Source organism: Anser brachyrhynchus (assembly GCF_964034855.1).
Source record: "Anser brachyrhynchus genome assembly, chromosome: 10".
NCBI classification, from domain to species: Eukaryota; Metazoa; Chordata; class Aves; order Anseriformes; family Anatidae; genus Anser; species Anser brachyrhynchus.
The window spans coordinates 5,083,627-5,104,862 of record NC_137705.1 but is presented as its reverse complement, the minus strand read 5'-3'; the positions used below and the strand labels follow the sequence as shown (position 1 = coordinate 5,104,862).

General features: G+C 40.8%; 1 protein-coding gene across 1 annotated transcript in view; it reads right to left on the bottom strand.

Annotated features, from left to right (window-relative positions):
• Nucleotides 1–389: 389 nt before the first annotated feature.
• MDFIC2 (MyoD family inhibitor domain containing 2) overlaps nt 390–21,236 on the bottom strand; it is a gene marked incomplete at its 5' end in the record, with an annotated part of 43,098 nt that continues 22,251 nt past the window's right edge. Inside the window, 2 exons of the mRNA XM_080606349.1 lie at nt 390–769; nt 4,390–4,611. Of these exons, the coding sequence (XP_080462475.1) occupies nt 510–769; nt 4,390–4,611 (482 nt within the window). The 3' untranslated portion in view covers nt 390–509. The remainder of the gene's footprint in view (nt 770–4,389; nt 4,612–21,236) is intronic.

Here is a 21,236-nt window from a genome sequence, read left to right as displayed (position 1 = left end):
AAACTGAGCATATAAGTGTGTTCTAAGAGATTGAATAAATAAATTTTTAATTATAAAATGATGCTGTATCATACATTATTAATAATAACCAACAATGTGTAATACATGTTTATGTATGAATCCATTAGGAAGATGAACTAATATATATCAGTCCTAAAAGAATGTCCTAATTTGTCCTGTTTGTGAATGGGGAAAATCCATGTTTAAAGCAATTAGGTTTATAAAAGCATCGCATTGAAAGTGGATAAAGCATTGAGCACGCTTGGCACTTAGGAATTCTCTTGTTGTCTATGGCAAAGGAGGAGACCCTTTTTTGCCCTTTATTATCATACAGTCAGTATGGTACAGATATACAGACCTCCAGGGTGGGAGCAGCATGATGCACATAGTCCTGGTTGGCAAACACTCTGGTTATTTTTGTTATTATTAAAAAAAAAAAAAAAAACTCCTTTGTACTCTGCCATTTCCCTTTCAGGCAGTTTTCAGGAATTTTGTCTAATATTTTCCCATTAGCGATAGCAAACTTCAGAAATCTCCATGGCAAGTTCCAGGCATTCACCAGTCTCATGGCAGGACTCAAAAAGGCTGCAATCAATGTCACAGTCACAGTTGCAGTCGTTGTTGGTGTGGTCTTCGTTGGAAGTCTGGTAGTATCTATTGGATGGACAACAGGTATCTGTCAGCCAATGTTCACAGGTATCAGGCAGCATTATAAGAAAGTCCCAAAACTGGCAGAACAAGCAGGCCAGGATAAGTGTTGCGCATTCATCTAAGAAAAAGGAAAAGCAGCAAGACATAAGAAAAAGGGCCTGCTTGATTACCCATGTTTAGGCTACTGTGACTACACAGAAATGAGATAAACCCTTTGATTCGATTCTGTGGAAGTATTTCCTATGTTGTTTGTCCTGGGGAAAAAAAATAAAAAGTGACATGAAAATAGTAAAATAGTTTGGGTGAAAATGTTCTGCAGAGGTGAAGTGCAGAGGAACGTGTTCTTGAACTGCCTGGGCTATGAGACAAAAGTTTGGAAAATAATATCAGCTAGGGCGTGTGTGTGGAGCCAGCGAGTATTCCCCAAACTCTGGCTGCCTATGGCAAAAACTTTCTATTCTCTTCTATTCATTCCCCTCGAAAATCAATTAATTACTACCCACAGTTCAAACGACAGCATCTGGGGAATGTGCCTCGGAGTGCAGCAGGGCTCTGAGCAGGTGTGAGATTCTGACTGTGTGAATCTCGTTGGAGCGCAAAGACCCAAACCTTTCAAAATTTTTTTCCCTCCTTGTTTTTTGGAAAAGAAAAATGCCTTCAACAATATGAATGTCTTTTCATTGGTTCTTTCAGGAAAGCATATGGTTGTAACTGCATTCCTTGCCCTAGGATGACTAACTGTGAACTCATTCAACTGCATTGGTTCTGTTGTGGCATTTTCTCTCTCACGTAACATAAAGTTCACTGCCAGGAAGTTTCCAGAATTACGCTTTTTTTTTCTTTCTTTTTGAAGAAAGCTTTCTTGATAAAAAACAAAATTAAGAAATCATTCCAATGTCTTTATATTTATATACATGTATATATAAAGCAGCTATAGCAGGTAGCAAGAATGAATAACGTGATTGAACTTCTTTCTAAGTAGCATATCATCACCAATGTTATCAATTTTAATACTTATTTAAATATGTCAAGATCTATTTGAGTTCAGACAAGCACAACTAACTTCGAAGTCAGTTCTGTTGAATAAGAATGACTAGATTTTGGTGATACTTAGTAAATTCATGCTTATATTTTTTTCTAAGTAAATGAACTGAAATAATTATAAAATTGAAACATTTTATAAGGTGACACTGCTGCATTTAATTGTATGAAATTTACAGTGTAGAAAATGTAATCATTTTATCCAGTAGTCCATGGTGTAATTAAGACTATTCTTCTTAAGTATCTTATGTTTATCAAATTTTCTTCCTATACCTTTCCATTTTTTTCTCTCCAAAGATCTGTTTTCTAATAACATTTTTTTTTCTAAATGCGTTAGCCATAATGGTGCTTATGTAATCTTAAGAGAATAGATACAATCCTTAGGACCTCATCCAGGAAAGGGAGCACACAAAAAGCACAAGATTTTAATAATAAAGTAATGTTTCAGCACAGAGTCTGTGATGTGCAGTAAAGATGCTTTTAAATTCCCATCAGAGCACACACCATGAACTGTGATAATGGATGTAACACATTTCAAAAAATCTGCATGTGTGAGGCTTTTTTTTGTCCTGTTTTAAGTGGGGTAATGTATATAAATAATAGATATTAGCAATTAAACATCCATTCCTATGCATTCATTTATATATTTGAAAATAAATTAGCCACAAACTGCATAAAAGGAGATGCAATCTCCTGTTTTCTCCTCTGTTTTCCCTGCTGTTTGCGAAAAGGCATTATTGCATTTATCTCGGTGAGAACAATGACCTCAGCTCTCGTTCTCTGCATTAGTAGATTAATTACCACAAAAGAAAAACTTCTAGTAATTTCGCTAGCCTGCCTCATCTCTAAATTTTCCTGTTCTTGTCTGGTGACTGTCAGTTCGCTCTCTGTTCAGGCAGATGAAGCTCTGTACAAACCTGGTCCAAAGCTCGCTCGTGCCACCGGGGTCACCCCTGGTGAGACCTATGAGCTTTGGATCTGCTCCTCTCTCAGCAAGTCTCCGCTTTCTTCAGCTATTGCTCTGCTTTCGGAGGTTCTCCATGCATCAGCGAGCAAGATTTAGCCTTGTGTGTGTGAAATAAGCAGTAACTTGTCAGAGTAGAGTGAGCAGAGTATGCAGTGACAATCACAAATCTGGCTTCCTTTGGTTCTCTTGGCTTCCATCCAGCCCTTAACATTATTAATTGAGCACAGCTTGTTTTTTTTGTTAATTTCCTTCACTTCCAGCGTTCTAAGGAGTATGAAATCTGTTATTTGCATCACATGGTACTCACCTGTGTGTGATTGAGAGGCTTGATCCAATAGTCAGTAAACTCAGAAAATAGTGAGTGTCTGGACTAGGGGATGAATCCCTTAAATGGAATAAATACTTCATGGCTTTCATTGAAATTAAATGCATTCTAATAGATGTAACGGAGACAACCCTTTTACTATGGGATCAGCGTTACAACAGAGATGGTAATGGCTCCTTGAGAGCATTGCAGTTTATTGTGATGATCTGTATTCAGAAGTTCTTAATTTGGGGATCATTAATATGAAATGCATGATACAACCCAACTCTACTTTATATAAGATACTCATCCATTATTGCAAAAGGCACACATAAGAAACAGAAAAAATGATTCACAGAAGCACTTTTTCCCACACCCGTGTGAATAACCAGGAATAGCTCCTCGGGTGCTGGTACTCAGCATAATTTCACTAAAATCAGGGTTGGTACAGCATTTACATTACCAGGAGTCATGGCCCATGGTCTGTAATGGGCACAACCAGTTTTCTTCCATTTCTCTTGGTTATGCTATTGTCTGTGGAACTCTAATAAAAAATAATGGAAATATTCTGCTCCTTTACTTGTGCTCTTTTGCAATAAAAAGGCTCAGCTCCCTTTCTGAAAAGGTAACAATGATTAATATTCCCAGAGCAAATTGTTTTAGCAATATGTAGTGTTCATTTGAAAAAAAAAATGCATTTGAGCTACTGGGGCTCTGCTGCAATTTTGGTTTGTAGGTACCTTTCATAGTGCTTTGTTTTCAAATATGCTTTTTCAAAATGCAGATCATACCGAGCTAACCCAGAGTCCTGTCCACATGCATCCACCTTGCTCAGTCATCAGAAGCAGTTTTCTACAGAATCATGGTAGAGTTTGAAGAGATCTCCTCATTTTGACCCGTGTGAGTTTTGCAGTGTAGGCAATAGAGGAGAGGTTTGGTGATGGACCAGCAGAATAGCAGGGTTGGACATAATGGTCCATACAACTGCATATGCAAAAGTCCTTAAGACATGTCCAGACCACGAAACACACCATCTGTTCAGCAACCACTGCAGCTGCTGCAAAAGCAACAGCCCCTGCTGTTGGGAAGAAGTAGGCCTATGTCTGACAGTGTTTTATCTGACATCGTCACTAGTAGCTCCGTGCAAACACTGGTTACAAAGGTACAAATGCTCCATTACACAACAGCTCCATAGGCTCTAAGCTCTTCTATGAATTTAATATCACTGACAATTTAAGATCATCATCTACAGATTCTCATGTATCATAAGAAGTGTCTATGAGGCAAATTAGTACTGCTTTTGGCTATGTTCTTGAAACTCCCATTCAGCATGTAAGCATTTATTTCAAGTTAGATACACATAGTGCTCTTGAAATGGACGTTATTTAGAAATGAGCTTAAATGCAATCTGTGTTATCAAACATACCATCACTGTCTCTCTGACGTACTGATGCATCATCTTCGATGTAGGTGAACTCTCTGCATTTCTCCAGGGAAGCAATGGATGATCTGCTTGCATTTGACAATTTCTTCTCATTTTTGGTTTCCTTTGATGAAGCATCTGTGATGCTGAATTCTGCGACAGTACTCATAACAATATTTTTCACAGGCTTTTCATCTGTATGCTTTTCATTTATAAGCTGGTTATCTGGTGGGATTAAGAGAAAAAAGACTTGTTTGTGATACTAAGGCAAAGATCTGAAGGAATAACATACGCAGAATTTCCAAGCCTACAGGTGTTTACTTCCGAGGCCTAACCCTACTTACCTGTTGATTTCAGTCTCTTTGGATAAGTTTATTCATGGAACAAGTATTTTTACACTTGCACTCTAAGGTTTTCTCTTAAACCCAGGGGGATTACAGGCTAGGGTAATTATTCAGTTCCATTGTGTGGGTTCAGGTGAGGAAGGAGAACAGAACTATTGGCTCAGTTGAAACCTATTTGGATTGTGATCTCCCAATTGCAATGTGTGACATGCAAAAAAGCAAAACAATTATTTTTCAACAGCAGCTCTTGTTTCCCTAAATTTACAGCCAATGTTGTGTGTGTAGGTGGTACCTAGATGCAGATGTGCCAGCTTGCCATGGTTCATAGTCTTGTTGCAAAGAAAGCCAGATGTTCTCTCTTTAACATCCAGGTTCATTATTTCATAATTTCATCCCCACTTGTGTTGTTGGCCTGGAAGTCAACTAGAAGATGGGATACTCCACATGCTGTCAGTGTGCCAGAGAGGCAGCTCAAAAATGAGAGGGAGAGCTTGTTTTTAAGCCTCAACTAGGGGAAAGGTTAAGAAGAGTTCTGAGCTCAATTTATTCTTGAAGAACTTCTCAGGAACAGATAAACATGAGTAGATAAACAGTTTGACTTATTCTCCAAAGTGATCAAGAGGCCAAGAAACACAGTCATTCTTTCTACAGCCGGGATGATAAAACCTCATCAGTTCTTATCTACAGCTGATTAACTCCTGCACCTCTCAGCAAGCACAGCCTCACTTTTTATCTTGCTTAAATCTTGCGATACGCTTGCTCTTAAGCTATATACAGAAAATCAATCTTTACAAACACCTCAGTTTTGCAAACATTGCTTTCTGATGGGAGCAGTAAGGGCTCTAAAGCAACTGGTCTGTGTTCTGCTGTAAGGAGCTAGAAGAGAGATCCCGCATCTCTCTTGTTTTTCAGATACCTTTGACACCTGCAGTATATTAAAGAAAAGCCAATAAAAGATTGATAGAGTGTGAAATTGCAGTTGTGTCCACTTGTAGCCAAAAGGAGGATATTTGGATGGGATGAGTGGATTGCAAAATAAGTGAAAATTCTGCTGAGTGGGAGGAAGCACTTTGAGTATAACTGGTATCTGTAGAGTCTAGTGGAGGCAACCGAGGTGGTGAGAGGTCTGGAGTTACCTGACGAAAGAGAAGAAGCTGCAGGAGCTGGACTTGTTTGTCCTGGAGAAGAGAAGGCAGAGGTCAGTGCTAGATACTGTTTTCTTCTCCATACCCAAGGTTATGGAGAAACCAAACCCCAACTCCACTCAGTAGTGCCCAGAGGCAAAAGGACCAGAGGACACAGTCACAAGTTGCAGCAAAGGCAATTAGGATTGCTTGAAGAAGCAAATTCTTCATCATGGGATCTGGAAAGCACTGGAACGGGCCCTGGGGAGGCTGGGAAGTATGCTCAAGCAGGCAAGTCCCCAGCAGCCTGCTCTTACTGCAGAGTTAGCCCTGGTTTGAGGAGGAAGCCAGATGAGATGACTTCTAGAGGTCCCTTCCAATCATAATTTTTCTATGATTCCACTTACAGAATGAGTGAACAATTTGTTAAAACTATTACCCATAGTCAGATTTCATGCTATTTTAGATCATCTTCGTGCGGTGAAATTTCTAGAAGTGAAAAAAACTGGGTAAAGTCTAGTGGAGTAATACCATTGAAGAGGGTGAAATGAAATACTAAGCTATTATTTTCATTTAAAGTCATTGTCATAAAAATGTTTGTTGGGAGGTGTTTTGGCTGGATTGTTAACTTCTGGTAATGACAAGGTCTGATGTGAAGGAAATAGTTTTCCCTCTCCTGGAGAGTTTATGGGGTGGCCTTAGGGAAGGGCACACTGGTGGGATAGAAGGAAAGGGAAGTAAGACGGTGGTGGCACAGAAAGGAGTCTTGGAAACCTATAGCTGTCAGGTTTTGTGAGCATTATGAGGATGGAACGCCCCAGGTGAGACTTGGGAAGGGCAGGAGAGGCAGTGGCTTCTCTACGTGAGGCAGCAGTGCAAAGGCTGTAGGTCACACATTCGTGTGTAAAAAAACAGTGTCCTGGACAAAGCACATCTGTGATTTTGCTTGGCTATAAAAATTTGGCAATGGCTTTTCCCTCGGAATAAGTAAATATAGCTTTTTCTTTTTTCCTCTCTGACTTCTTGTCTAGACTCTTAAACAAAAATGTGAAAATTCATGAGTTTTGGATGTATTTACTTATAGATACAGTAACCACTATTTTCCAGTATTTATAAATCAATGTCATATCACAGTTTTCCCTGAACTTTCATTCAATAACATGCCATCTCTAGGAAAGGCTGTGCTAATTGAAGTAGCAGGGATCTGGAGGAAGCAGTGTCCTGCTTGTGCATAGGTTTTATTGGATAATAATTGATTTGTGGGTCCAAAAGGCACGAGCCCCACCTGGTATTCAGGTGCCAATCTTACAAATGGATCTTGCTTGTCCAGGCTGAGCGCCGTACATGGGCTGAGCAGACGAATACTCAGGGGTCAGATTGAAAGGTCTATGCAAGAATGACATTTTCTATCATTTCCCCCTTTCAAAATTGGCCCTAAAGTCTAATCTGGATATATTTTAAATTGCAATATATATGTTCGGTTTCCCATTTTTGCCGCAATACAATGGTCCACAGAAAGCATTTAAGCATTCAACAAATGAGAATGAAAAAAATCAGACGGAAGTAATCAGTAAATGCCAGACTAACATTTACTGTATCCACCGACTTCTACTATTCATGCTTCGAGTCAGTTTTTATTCTTGAAGTGCTGTTGAAGAGAAATCAAAACCAGAAATAGAAAGGCATAGACATAACCTGAATTTTTCAATACAGCACCATCAAACAAAAGGGTAACAAAAGCTGTCATTCAAGGACTCTTCTGTTTGTTAAAGCATACTACATCTTTGAAAATACAGTACATTTTAGTGTCAGACTCTTAGTTTGAAAAGCTCCCTTTAAGTAATGTTATACTTGTCTTGTACAGCTAGATCAAGTCTTCACGCAATCACCGTAACAAGCAACTTGCTATGACAAGCGAGATCCTTGCTTCCAGAAAACAGTGCGAGAGAGGCTAAAGCAGTGTACAATTATAGGTCTCCATTTCATTTTTATGCAATTACCTTCAGTTCAGCTGTGGGTCCATCTACATTATGTCTTTTATCAATTTAATGTTTGCACAAAGTGTCTAAAGAAATAAAGATTATGCTAGACCAGCATAAAAAAAAAGTGGTTAGCATTTTTTTTTCTTTTATAGTTTGTTGCTGCATGGAACAGTAATAGGTTGCGGGATTGGAACAAATAAGTGGAGCCAAATAGGCTTTAAAAATATATTATGTACAACTGATTATTTATGATTACTTTTAAATGAGAATGTAAAAGAATTAAATTCCAATTAGAGATGGGCAGGAGGTCAGACTTTGTTACTGTCTTCAAAAAGCCTGGTCCACAGTTTCACATGCCCACGAATGCCGTTTTTAACATGCAGAAATCATCCTTTGAACTTAATTAGAAGGGGAAAAATAGGTAATTGTGATGAAAAAAGCTCAGTCTATTCAGCGTTAGCAAGACTGTTAGAGGTAGGTAGAGGTAAACACCCTTAAGTTACCATTTTTAAAGTGTGTCCTGGAGTAGCAACTTTGTTTTTTAGCTGGGGAAGTTGGGACTTGCCTTGACCGTTGTTGCAGAGGACTGGGATCGCTTTCCTATGTTTCCGATATAAAGACAGAGATGGAAATTTATGTGAGTATAGAGACTTTTTTTTTTTTATTATTATTTTTATTTTTTAAGCCAGGTGAATTCAAGACAACAGTGTCTTGAATTGGATTGTAGCCAGGTAATGCTGCAGGGGGGCAGTTGCCTCTGAGAGAGAAGGAAAGGGAGGGAACTGATCTATCACCCTGTGTAGGACTCGTACACATCTTGCAGCAAAGGACGTGTGTGTCTGTGGCTCTAGTCGCCACTGACATTTGTTCCCAAGCTGCTCTGGCGGTGGCCCCTTGCCTTGCACTCCTGTGGCAAAGAGTCCCGAGGTTTAATGGTAAATTCTGTGGGAAACTCTGGCAGTTTAGGACGTGTAACTTCTTAATTTCACCGTAAGGCATCTTCATATATCGGTGCAAATAAAGCACCAAAGGAACGCCGGGCTGATCTCCCTGCCATTCCTTATCCCACGTACTGCTGTCACTGCCTGTCTATTTAATATCTCATGTGCTCATCACTCGAAGAGCTGAGTGCCATGTCCGTTCAGTCCTGAGATGGAGCCGGCAGAGCTACATCAGACCTGATGGATGATAACTTGTAAGTTTAAAGGCTTGAACTGAACTCACTTGGTTTGAAAAGACTCAGAGCAAAATAAAACCCAAGCCCCAGGTTTGGATGGACGTTTTTAAAAGAAAAAAAAAAGAGATAAAGGGGAAAAAAAACCCAACCAAACAAAAAAAAACCCTTTTGGTAATCAGTCTAAGGAACACAATTTGTTCTTTAAATAATAATAAATAATAATTTACAGCAATGGGAATGTATGCCAGGTGTACCTCTGCATGGTGCAATATGTGCGCAGGGACAGCAGCTTACCTGTGCAGTTCTCGCTGCTCAGCGTCACCCTGGGGAGCACTGGGAGAGTCAGGGAGCTGGTACAGCTGTCTTGGTGGAAAAACAACACAATATTACAGAGGCACACTGTAAATAAACATGGTTCAGCACAGAAATCACCACCAGCCATTGAATGTAAGTAATTTATTTTAAAAGTTGTTGCTTTGGGGAGAAATAGAGGCAAGTATGCTTCCTTGGGAGGGGAGGTTACAGTGGAACGTACGCTTTTTTTGATATCTATGCCTTGCTTTGATAAAATAACCCAAAAGAAAAACAAACTGATAAGAGAGAGAGTTTTAGTTGAGGAGACAGGACAGAGGATCACTGTCAGGAGCAGAAGTTCCCATTTGGAGTAGGTACAGAAAGTTTTGGGGCTGGAAGTTTTGCAATGAACTGTGAGGCATAATCCATGCCCAAGCACTCCAGAAACCTTAAATAAAGTTCCCAAATGGTCAGCAAAGGAATGGAGAGGAAAATGCACCTCCAAGCCCCAGCCTCCATGGCTTAGCCCTCTTGGACAAGATGCCCAAGGCCCTCCTGTGGGTGCTGAGCTACACTTGCCACCCCACCTGCTCCCTGCATAGGGCTTGGAGCGTTAAATCCCACTTCCTTCTCCCTCCTGGGATCAGGTAGGCAAAGTGGGATGGGGTGCTTGTCCCTACAGCAAGCCCAGGCAAATGGGACACACTGCACAGGAACTGCTGTTGTCCACGTAGGAGAGACCAGAGGGAGGGTGGTGTCACGGCCGATGCAAAGCAAGCTGCTCTAAAGTAATGAACGTATCACGGGTGCTTTCATAGTTCTATGCCCATTACATTTTGCTGAGGTCAACCAAAAGGATACAAGGGATTTTGAGACTGTTTATTTTTGCAATAGGGAAACAGGAAATGGTACACAAGGCTATAAATATATACTGGGCTTCATGTGACATCACGAACTTGTGCAAGTGCTTCTCTTCTGATTTATGATGATGGACTGGTAATTCGTAGAAGCTTTGGGTTTACTTTTTCATTTTTTTTCTGTTGCAGTACCAAAGCTAATGGTGCAATCCCTGGAGGGGGTATTTTATCAATAGTGAATTTTTGACCTCATTGCATACGTTTTAACTTCATGAATTAGTGACCCAGCTGACTGTAAAGCCTTCTATAGGCTTATTATAAATCTATCACAGGACTAGCAAAAAATTTTGGCCCAGATCCTAAACTCTGATGGGCATGTGTTGATGGACTGCATACCGAGCACTTCCACTAATATTTCTTGCTAATTATACCATATATTAAAAAAAAAATGAATGAAGCCAATGTTTATATGCAGCTTTAACTGCTTTTGATATAGGAAAGCAACACAATTCCTAATAAATTTTCACCTTCAACATTTCTATTCATTATAATTTTTACCATGATGAATGAAGTTAGAACAGGAGAGGGAGGGGGTTCATCTTGAAATCTGTTCAGTGAATGACTGAATTCACTTCCCTTCCCTGACTCACGTTGAGGATGGAGGGAACAGATGGACACAGGAAGAGGAGGGAGGCGAGCATGGAATGAAGGAGATGGGCGAGGAACAGATGGAATCGAGGGAAAGCTAAGGGGAGAGTCAGGAAGGATGGAAGGAAAGTTTTCCATTTGACCTTGAGCTGAAATGAAGAGCTACATATACCTTGGGGCAGCTAGATGTTGCTTTGGGGTGCATCCTTTTTTCCCTCTGCGGCACTTGCACCTCAAAGTCCTGGGGACCGTGCCAGCAGTCCAGGAGATTCACAGGACTGTACCCTGCATTGTCTTGAGGAGACAGCTGCTGCAGGTGGGCATTTCTGCTGTGTTCAAGCCCCCTTGGCAATGGCAGAGGAGAAATGAATGCAAACCCAGTGCCCAAAGTGGGCTGGGAAGTGGAAGTCCCCCAGGCATCCCAGCCAGCCCAGAAACTGGAGCTTATGATTTTGAAGAGGTATCCTGCACCCTGTTTGCTGTTAGATGGCCAAAATACTCAAAGTGATTTATGATTTTACTTGCTTAGAATAAGACATACGAGATGGCCTGATTTTCAGAATATGCTGAGCATCTGCGCTTTGAGGTGTATTGAATTATATAGTCCAAATCACTAGTAAGTCCTGGAAAATCTTGAGTATATTCTTAATTCTATTAAATTGCCTGCATTGGTTCTGGCTTTGCTAGCTGAAAAATGGAAGAGGTGAAAGTTAAATATTGGCCATGTGTGTCATTCCCTTTGAAGAAAATGGGAGCCATGTGCACTCACCTAACAGCAAAGTTTGGCCCCAACTATGATTTCACAGCTGGGCCCTAACTTCAGGAATGCCAAAGCACTAAATGATTCAATTGGAGTAATCTGATCAATGCTGTATTTTTGCTCTGAATTTAAATTGCACACACAGCGAGAGCAGAGTTAGTTTTCTTCTCTCTCAAAATCACTTTTCTCTGCAGAATTGATAACATAAACATGAAGTTTTGCTCTCGTCACGCAAATAAGTGAAATGGAAGAAAACGTATGTCAAGTAAAATGCACAACATTATGTCCTTTTTACTTTTTGGAGGCTGTTTAAGAAAATGGCTTCATTAATTTTGACTGAATAAAAGGTTCCTTTAAGGGATTTCAATAGGTGACATGAAAAATGTTAATACGAATGATCAAGACAATGGAGGTTAAAACTGTTTTGAAAATATGTTTCTTTTATGGATCTCAGCTGTTGGAAGAGTTACAGAATAAATATACGGTAGTGCTGACATTCAGTGCTGTTTCATCTTAGCAAAAGAGTTTTTAATAAAGAAAATTCTTTTCAAGGAATGCTTTCTGCAGCCAGTCTTCAAAAAGAGGTTTTCCCCCCTCCTAGTTTAATAAAATTAAAGTAATTTATGTCATATTGATATGTCGATATGTTTTTCAATAAACTTTTTAACAGAGATTTTTAAAAAAATTCTCTTCACTTTAAAAATTATAATTATATGTCTTCCTCCCACTTTGAAAATGGCACAAGGTGCTCATTTGCAGAGCTCTACTGTTCAAATCTTCACTGAGAATAGAAATGTCATGACTCAGTTAACAATGCTTTATTATTCACATTGATCTTTTTTTATAGTGTTCTTTATCTCAAAAACATTGTAAATCAGATATCTTCCTCCCACTCTTTTGTTCATTTGCAAATTTTTATTATTCTAGTTTAAAAAAGCAATGGAGTGTCAAGAGTCAGTGTATATTGTTTATGCTCTTTTTTGCTTTAAAATTACTTTTAACTATTAAAAAGTGAGGATGTACAGTTGGGGGGGAGGGGACTGGGGTGGATTTAAAGATGCTTAAAAAAGAATTGAAAGGATCGGTGTGAACTGTTGTAATGGACTTTGCTAAAAAAAAAAGGGGGGGGGGGACCAAAAACTACGAAAAGGTTTTTATGTGCAAATTCAAAATTGCCTGTTGCATCAGACATCATCATCTGCATTAGACACCAGACATAATTCATGCTCCCAATGAGAATAATAGCAGAACTCAGGTGCTTTTGTGCTGCATTCACAGGATGGTTTGCAGATGCCTGCCCAGAGCCCTGCGCTCTCTGGTGCTCTGGGTTAGAGCTTGGTGCCAGGCCCTCCAGAGCCCTCAGCTGATATGCCCCAGGTATATCGCTGGATTTTCACAAGAACTTCACAGCTTTGGTATGAACTGCAGCAGAAACGTAACCTCAGCAGGTTGTGCGGGGCAGGGTGCAGGGTACAGCCACCATCCTCAGGGAGAGCTGTGCCAGAGCCCCCAGGGCTTCTTTCTAGACTGGATCTTCCAATTCTGCTTCAGGCACTGTTTTCCTTCCTGCTAAATTTTGCTTCATGTCTCTATTCATGTCCTGTTTGTTGGGACTGTATATAATAATTCCTTTGTAGTAATTGAGGCTCTGCCAGTGAGCAGCCGGACCCTGTGGTGTTGCACATACACCTCCATGTGCTGAGGGAGCAGCAACTTCTAAAGCTGAATTTAAGCCCCAGATTGGCCTTTCATTTCTTGTGGGTGGTGTGGCATATCACTGTAAAACTTTTGTAAAGAGAAATAAAGTCTCCATTCCATATTATCCTTTTTTTTCCCCTTATTACAAAGGATTTTTTTTTCCACCTAAAACTCTCTGCAATTAAATTTGGAAGGAACTTTAATTTTTTGGTTTTATTTTTGGTAAGCTCTTTCTAATGAGAAGTGGAAATCTTCGAGGCAACTCCAGGCAGAGTTTGTGAACTTGAAAAGACAGTGCAGTGTCTTTCTTTAATGTTCCATGGTCTTTGGCACCTGTGTCACTTCCTAAGTGACACTGAAGTTATGTGCCTGGAGTTTATTCCCAAAGCAGGTGTTATACACAGCTATGGTCACACAGATATCCTCACAAAGCATTAATGCCAGAGGAGCTCTGAGGCTGTCAGCACGCTGGTGGGGGTAAATGCCGTCAAAGCAGCATGTTTTCTTAAAATATACCCAGAGAGTTTAAGCACTGTCAAGAAGAGCTGCAAATCACTGAAGATGCAGCATTTAACATAGAAGGGCCTTTAAAGCTCTACTCATGGTAAACTGACATGTGATAGTATATAACTATAAAAATACATGTCTTCTAATAAGTTATAATTTTTTTTTTTGCTTTAAATACAATGATGAGTGGCAATCTGTGAGAGTCATGTCTTCTAGAGACTTTCCTAGCAAAAACTCCCATTTTTTTCTCTCTCAGCTGCATGCAGTACTGTAGCATGACTGGGAGCTGGACTTGTCCACCAGAGCACATGTTATTATTAATCTTACTGCCATCTGAACCCCTCCCTGGGTGCTGCTGAGCAGCCCTTGCTGGGCTGTGCTGGAAAGCCATTTATCCAGTTCCATGAGGGCCTGATCCAGTATCAGCAGATGTCAATGGAAAGGCTTCCAGGGAACTCAGCAGATCAGGTTCCAAAACAACTTCCATAACAATTGCCTTCTCTGTCATTGATCTTTTCTTCAGAAAGAGTTGTAGACAAAGCAATATCTGAAGCAGAAGAAATACCATGCTATACATCTTTTCTCCAAACTATTTTTTTTTTTTTCCTGGGAAACACTAAAGATGCAGAATATGTGTTCTGGGAGTGCACAGATAACATCCACTCATTTTTAATTGTACAGCAAGTACTTTCAGGGTGGTGCACTCTTGTCTGCTCTGGCAAAGGCAAACACGGTAACTGCTCTGCTCCCAGCATTAAATACACTCCTCTCATTGTGCAGTGGAAGGATGTTTTTAAAACTGCAGCCTGCCGCTATTCCTGCATAGTGTAGGAGAGACCAGTGAAACTCAAGATGTCTCTCCCTGTGTATATTAACTTGTTTGGAACAAAATAGTGTTCTTGGAAACCATGAATCTTATGGCAGAAGAAAGTTTCCTTCATGACTGTGCTCCAAAGGTTTCCGAACAGCTGCTTGATCATTTGGGTGCATGAAATATTAGGTTCAGCCTGGTCACGAGCAAGCACTTAATTTCTTCTCACCATGGCACCTCCGCTGTGGTCATTTCTGCCTGGCTTTATAACATTGGCGAGTGCAGTGCTAGCACAATGTCTTCATTGTACAGGCTTTCAAAGGAGAGCTGCAGAGTTCCTGAAATCTCAGTGAAATGCCAAACTCTCCCTAACACCAGCTGTTTGTCCTGTTTTATAAGAAACTGTACTCCCAAGGAGTTGGGAGCTCATGCCTGATGTGAGCGGTGACCACTGGGCCATGCACAAGGACCAAAGGGTTGGTTGGGCAACCTGCAGGGCACTGAGCTCACCAAAGCCCCAGGGGCAGCATCCCTCAGCTGCCCGACACAGGGCAGGTGAGAGCACCCGCTGGAGGAGCTCGTCTCCCTCCTCAGCACTTCCTCACGTCAAAAGTCTCACAGGTGGACAACCCCTTCTAAGCGAGGAGGTCACAGCCCAGGCCCTGAGAGGAAAAACTAGGCGTAAATGAGATGGAAGAGATGTCACCGCTCTAACGCTGAGATTAGGCAAAATCTAACACCCATTAATCCTTCAGAGCAGGGCCTCTAGTTTGTTCTTTTTTTTTCAGTCTATTCTGTATTCAAAGCAAGTACATTTTTTTCTGTCACTATACCACTATTGTTAACAACTATAAATGTATTAAAAACACAGGGGCATTTTAGTATGTGTATTGTGCATAAGAAATATTGTTACATGACAAGCTCCAATTGGCAAGTGAAAAGAGGTTTTATTGAAGGAAATAGCAGTAGCAAACAGTGAACTATGCAGAATAATGGTAATTGTTCCTTTAACATTGGCAGCGCACGTTCACTTAATATGACTGCTCCTCTGTCTCTGCCTCATCCAGACCCAGAGGACCTGTTAGACAAGCAGGCAGCCACCTCTCTCTGGGATCAAGCTGTCAATGCAAACTTGCTTTCTTTCTATTTCTCAGAGCTAAGCTATACCCCCAGAGCTCCTGAAGCTTTTCCTGAGTGAAAGCTTTAAAAAAGCTCCATTCTAAATTACATCACACGAGCTGTTCTCTTCAGACTGACAGAACAAAAGCAGGGGGGAAAAGCCAAAAGTACCATCTGAATGACTTCTGAGTTGCACGGAATGATTTGCCTCCTCATATTTTATCAGGCCAGACTAACGTTGTCTTGACCTTGCCCATCAAAGCCCCAGCAGTGTCCTATAACTACCAGAGGAAGTTTGCATGGCGTATGTGTATGCAATGCAAAGAAACGTAGAGCTGTTGGGTGTAGGCCTTTTGCTTGCATCAGCAGAGTCTTGGACACCACATCGAGAACGGGCCTCATGGGGGCGTGGTGCTTTCTGAACGTTTCTGGGTGTTGTGGTCTCTAACGCAGCCAGGTCACTGTGACTGGTAGAGCCCAGCTTGTAGGTGCTGCCCAGCCTGGTGTGCTCATCCTCTAATCAGCAGCACCTCAATTAACAGTTGAGGTGCTCAATTAATTGTTGAGGGTCCCTTCCAAAATCTGAGAAGCCCCTCAGGTTAGCTCTGGCTGGGACTCTCCAATTAAAGGTCATCAGCAGAAGTAAAGAGAGCAGGTAGGCCTCACGGATTCAGCTGTGGCTGAGGAGGGAGCGGATAAATTGGCTGATCTTCCCCTTGCTCTAAAGGTTTTCAGGTGGTACTGAGGGGTTAGACAGCTCTTAATCAGGAAATCATCATCAGCTAGGGAAGGAGGAAGGGGGCCACGGCTAATTCTCCTTCTTCAGCAGGTAAATAAAGGTAAGATGAAGGCCCCAAAACCTTATGGGTGTTCTGCTGGTAAGATGCAGGTTCAGCAGCCTTTGTAAGCAGGCTGGGTATCACTTGGGGGTTTGCCTGATCCCTGAATAATCCACTGAGAGCCAGCAAATTGAAACAATAAAGTTTTGTGGCTTATAGGCTGGCCCTTTGAGGCTCTCACTCAATTTTCAGAAGAAAACGGTCATGAGGCTGAGTTTGTTTATTTGTTTAAAAAAACATCATTGTACTCCAAAGCATGTAGGCTTAGCCAACTGCATGGCACTCCTATGATTGTTCTGCTGTTTTGTGGTAAATCTTGAAATATTTCTTTAACTCACGTTAATAGAAATAATATTCTTGTTCTAAAAATGAGCTTAAATCTGAAATGCAATGTGTTAATATTGAGGCAAAAAATACTTCGTTCATGTTCCCCGTGGAATTAGAATAACTGAGCTCATTTTCTTACAAGAAAAGGGCCACTTCAGTAGTTACTTTTACGTGGTACCATATATCATGGGCAGAAGGAGCTGAGGAGGCAGGGGGTCTTACCTGAATCTCCAAGAGGCAGTAGGGTGGGCTTGTCCAGTTCTGGAAAACAAGAGCAGGAAAGGAAGGCCTCACTAAGCAGGAGAAGCTCCTCAGCTGGTGAGGTGGGTTTGCTGTCCCTCATAGGCAGCAGTGTTTTCTAAACTTCTCAGTGCTGTATTGTTGTCAGAGAAAAGTGAGAAGTGAAGCTAGTGGGGCTGGAGACTTCGTTCCCTAATTGACTTCATGAGTAAGGAAAAACAGTTCTTAATAGAAGCTGAGAGGTACCTCTTCCCCCTAAAAATCCAGGGTCCTGTGACCCCTCACTGAGGTTTATTTTTTTCCCCAGGGGACACACCAACATTCGTATGGCCAACACAACTCACCTTAACCAGAGGAGCAGCAACTCTCTGAGGATCCTGACTCACTGGTGTGGTGTTCATCCCTGAATTCGAGTGAGTAAAGCTTATGTTTTTGGCTGTGTCTTTTTGCTGGCTCATGTCTGCGTTGTCTTCACCTGTTCAGTGAAAAGGCTCTGCCTTACTCTGTTAGGGACCAGTCTAATGCCCATTAAAACTGATAGAGATGTTTAACTTCAGGGCATACTGTTATCAGGTGTTGTATCTGCTTCCTATGCCAAGTCATGAAAATCTTAATTAAGCGAAGTCTTCATTAAAATAATTACAACCAAGGAAAACACTGCTAATGAACCTGAACGTAGGCCTCATTACCGTGTGCTTCATCACAACCCTGTTCCTACCAATGGTAAATATGAAGATGCTGGACTTCAAGTTTTTGAATCAAGAAGAATAAGTTATCAAACAGCTTTAATACATACTGTTTTGTTTTCTGAGCCAAGGCTGTGTGATATACTGGGGGTTCAAATTTAGATCACCTCTTATTTTTCTGTTTCATCATGACTGAATTTTCCTAGATTTTTAGCTATGTTAGGGTTTTGCACTGTCTTTCATCATTATAGTATCTGGGTTTCTGACAAAATGAATAATGATGGCAAAGCAGAAAATTTAAGTGTCTGTGACACTGTTTCTCCTCTGCTTGGAGGGGAAGGCATAAGTAACAACCTGAGTGGGGGACTGTGTACTTGGGTGGCATTGCTGTGCCATAGGGTATGGGAATTTGTGCTGCACAGGTGTCACTCATAAAAAAAATTCAGACCAGACCATTATTTAGTAAATCTGGGTCTGTATGTGTGAACTGGGAAAAAAACACTAGCCCAACTTGTAAATCTCAGGTCATGCTTGTAATAGTGGCAACCAGAAGCTTACTTGTAAAATGAGGAAAACTTGATCTGGAAATAATTTGAGGCAATAGACAGGGTGCCACAGCCCTGTTTCCAGGTTTCTGATTCAAGCATAGCTGGTCTTTCAGCAGGACAGCAGCAAAGATCCTGGCATGGGAACAAGAGTGTTTGTGGGTCACCAACACCACACCACAAGCAAGACCTGAAGTCCCTGGTGTTGCTGAAGAGATTAATTTGATTTTGTCACCATACAAACCATGCTACCCTCTGCTCCTACCCTACACTGATTGACATCCTGTATTGCTCTGCCTGGTGTGCTGGTTCTTCGTGCCTCAGGGATATATTAGTTACTTGCTTTTGCCTGCACCAAGGTCCAGAAATGGTTAAGGTGGCATCTCTGACAACCTCTTTCTAAGCAGTTTTAAGTAGTTTACTTAAAGGAGGAATTTTTCATCTCCCCCAGAATATGAGGCAGCTCTAAGGTAGTGTCTAGCTTGCGTGGAACAAGGCCACTGAACTTAAGGCAGGAAATTTAAGGTCCCAAACAGACAGATGGAATCACAAGAGCAGAGACGAATAGTTTGCAAGTGTGCTGCACCTGAAGAAAAAACATAATTGCTTGGCCTTTCCTTTCCTGATGGCACCCAAAAACTGGGAAAGGCTAGCAATATCAATCTGCCCACTGGAGCTGGTGACTGCTTAAATTCTGACTGTCCCTCACAAGTGCTTGAACAAACCATTCAAATCCTGTGTGCCTCAAATTATTCCCTATAAAGCAGGGACATGTATACTTCCTAATCATATATGATTGTTTTGGCACTTAAGTCATGACTGTAAGTTAATATTTGCCCTGTAAATGCAGTTGTCAATGTCTTGTGGTTGCCTTGTTCAGCTTCAGAAAAAGTCTTAAAGTTTTATGCAGTTAACTTCCATGGCTATTACAGTTTATGGTCACTAGTTAACTACAGCAGGAGGGTCAAATTTTGCAGACTCTAGTTTCTTTCCAGCCTGCAGGATTTCTCCTTCTCCAAGTCTGTTTTCTACTCTTGTCAGTACCCTGCCTTCTGTTTAAAGGCATTAGTAGTACCAAAAAAAGCTAGAGATGCTCGTTATAACAACTAAGTTGTTTCCTTTTTAACCAGAGCAAGTGCTTATGCCAGGTTTGCATGAAGAACCTCTGCGCGTGTGTCTGGTTTAGGGCACAGTACGCCAATCATTTGATAGAAGACAAGTGTATTACATGTAATTTTGCTTTTAGCTGTACATTTACTGGAAAGCTGGTATGAGCATTGGTAATCTAATTTTTGCCAGGCTGGAGGTGATGGAAATATAAAGAACGGGAAATAAAAGGTTATTGCCATGTGTGCTGAATTGTGGTTTGGTAGCAGCAGTTGTCTTGTAGTTAAATGACCATCAAAACCCTTCTTGGGGTGGCAGTAAATTTAAAAAAAAAAAAAATCAGAAAATATATCAGTTTTCAAAGAGTAAAAAAAGATGTGGCAATTATTGTGACACAGGTTTGCCGTCTGTTTCTGATTATCCCTTTGGCTGGAGAGTTGGGGCTTCTAATTGTAAGGTTAAGGAATCCTTTTTATCTATCTCTTGCCTCCTAATCCTATGCTAGACAGTATTGTTTTCTGTGCCTTTTGTCTTCTGGGGAAGGAGACAATCTCTGGCTCATGCAAACATCTTGTTAAAGTCTGCTGAGGATTAGGGGGTGTGACAGTTTTCTTGCTGAGCCTTTTTATTGGGGATTTTTATGCCTGCTTTTCAGGGAGGTCTTTGAAATGTCTTTTATGTAGCAATCATTTCACTCTTTCTTTGTTGTCTCAAATGTTGAGGCTGTATTCTTCTCATCTGTTCCTGTTTATATTCTATACTAGCTGGTCATAACAGTTTGGCTTGAAGCTATCATCATGCTGTGTGCTTCTGAATCGCAGGGGTATTGCTAACTGCTCTATGACAGTTGCAAATTTGAGCATTATTTTAGGTCATCTGAAGCCTTAGCATGGTTATTTGTATGAAATACAGTTAAAGAGGTTCCAGATGAAAAATAATAACCTAGGAGTTGGGCTTTTCAAGTGTCTGCAGCTAGATACAGGCGTTTAAAATGCTTCTGCTATAATGGGATATGTCCCTCTCAGGGTGGTGTTCATCATAGCAGCTGTAGCCTGGCCTAAACTCCTACAGTAACCAAAGGAAGAGACAAGCCTGTCTTCCTGGCAAGGCATTGCTTCTTGACAGAAAAAGATTAAGGTGGGAATAAGTTGCTCTTCTGAAGAAATATCTTGTCCCTCTTCCCCCATCGTGAAACCACCTAGCAGTTGGCTACCAAAATAATAATAATGAATTAGCCCATACCAGAAACTAAACTTATAAGTGACTAAAGTTAGATAACAAAAAGACTAATCCTGACCAAAGAGATGAAATAACTTCTTCCAATTTTCATAAGAAGATTGGGAAGTTCTGTTAATCTCACATTTCAATTTTGAAAAGCTGGGGCTTCGTCAGTGTTCCTTGAGCCTTTAAGTAAAACAAAAGATTGTTTCCTAATGCCTTTTATGAGCAGCACTTCTATGTCTTGAACAACTATCTTAATACACATGGACTCTTGAATCATTTTTAAAATGAAATGGTAAGCACGTGTTCTTGCCGACTTTAATGTGGTGTTTATTTTGGAAAGTATGTAATCTCAGGTACCACCTGGGGAGATCAGATTCAAAGTTAAGCAGGGAGCCAGAGGTTATATAGTTTTGCTGATAGAGACAGTATCAGAGGCAGGTTTCTGAGACTATCATACGGGGGGAAAAATGATTGCATCATCTTCTGCTTTGAGAAGGTTGAAGTAAAAGTGTTTGTAAAGTCACTACCAATACTGACTGACTGGTGTGCACAAGATGCTGT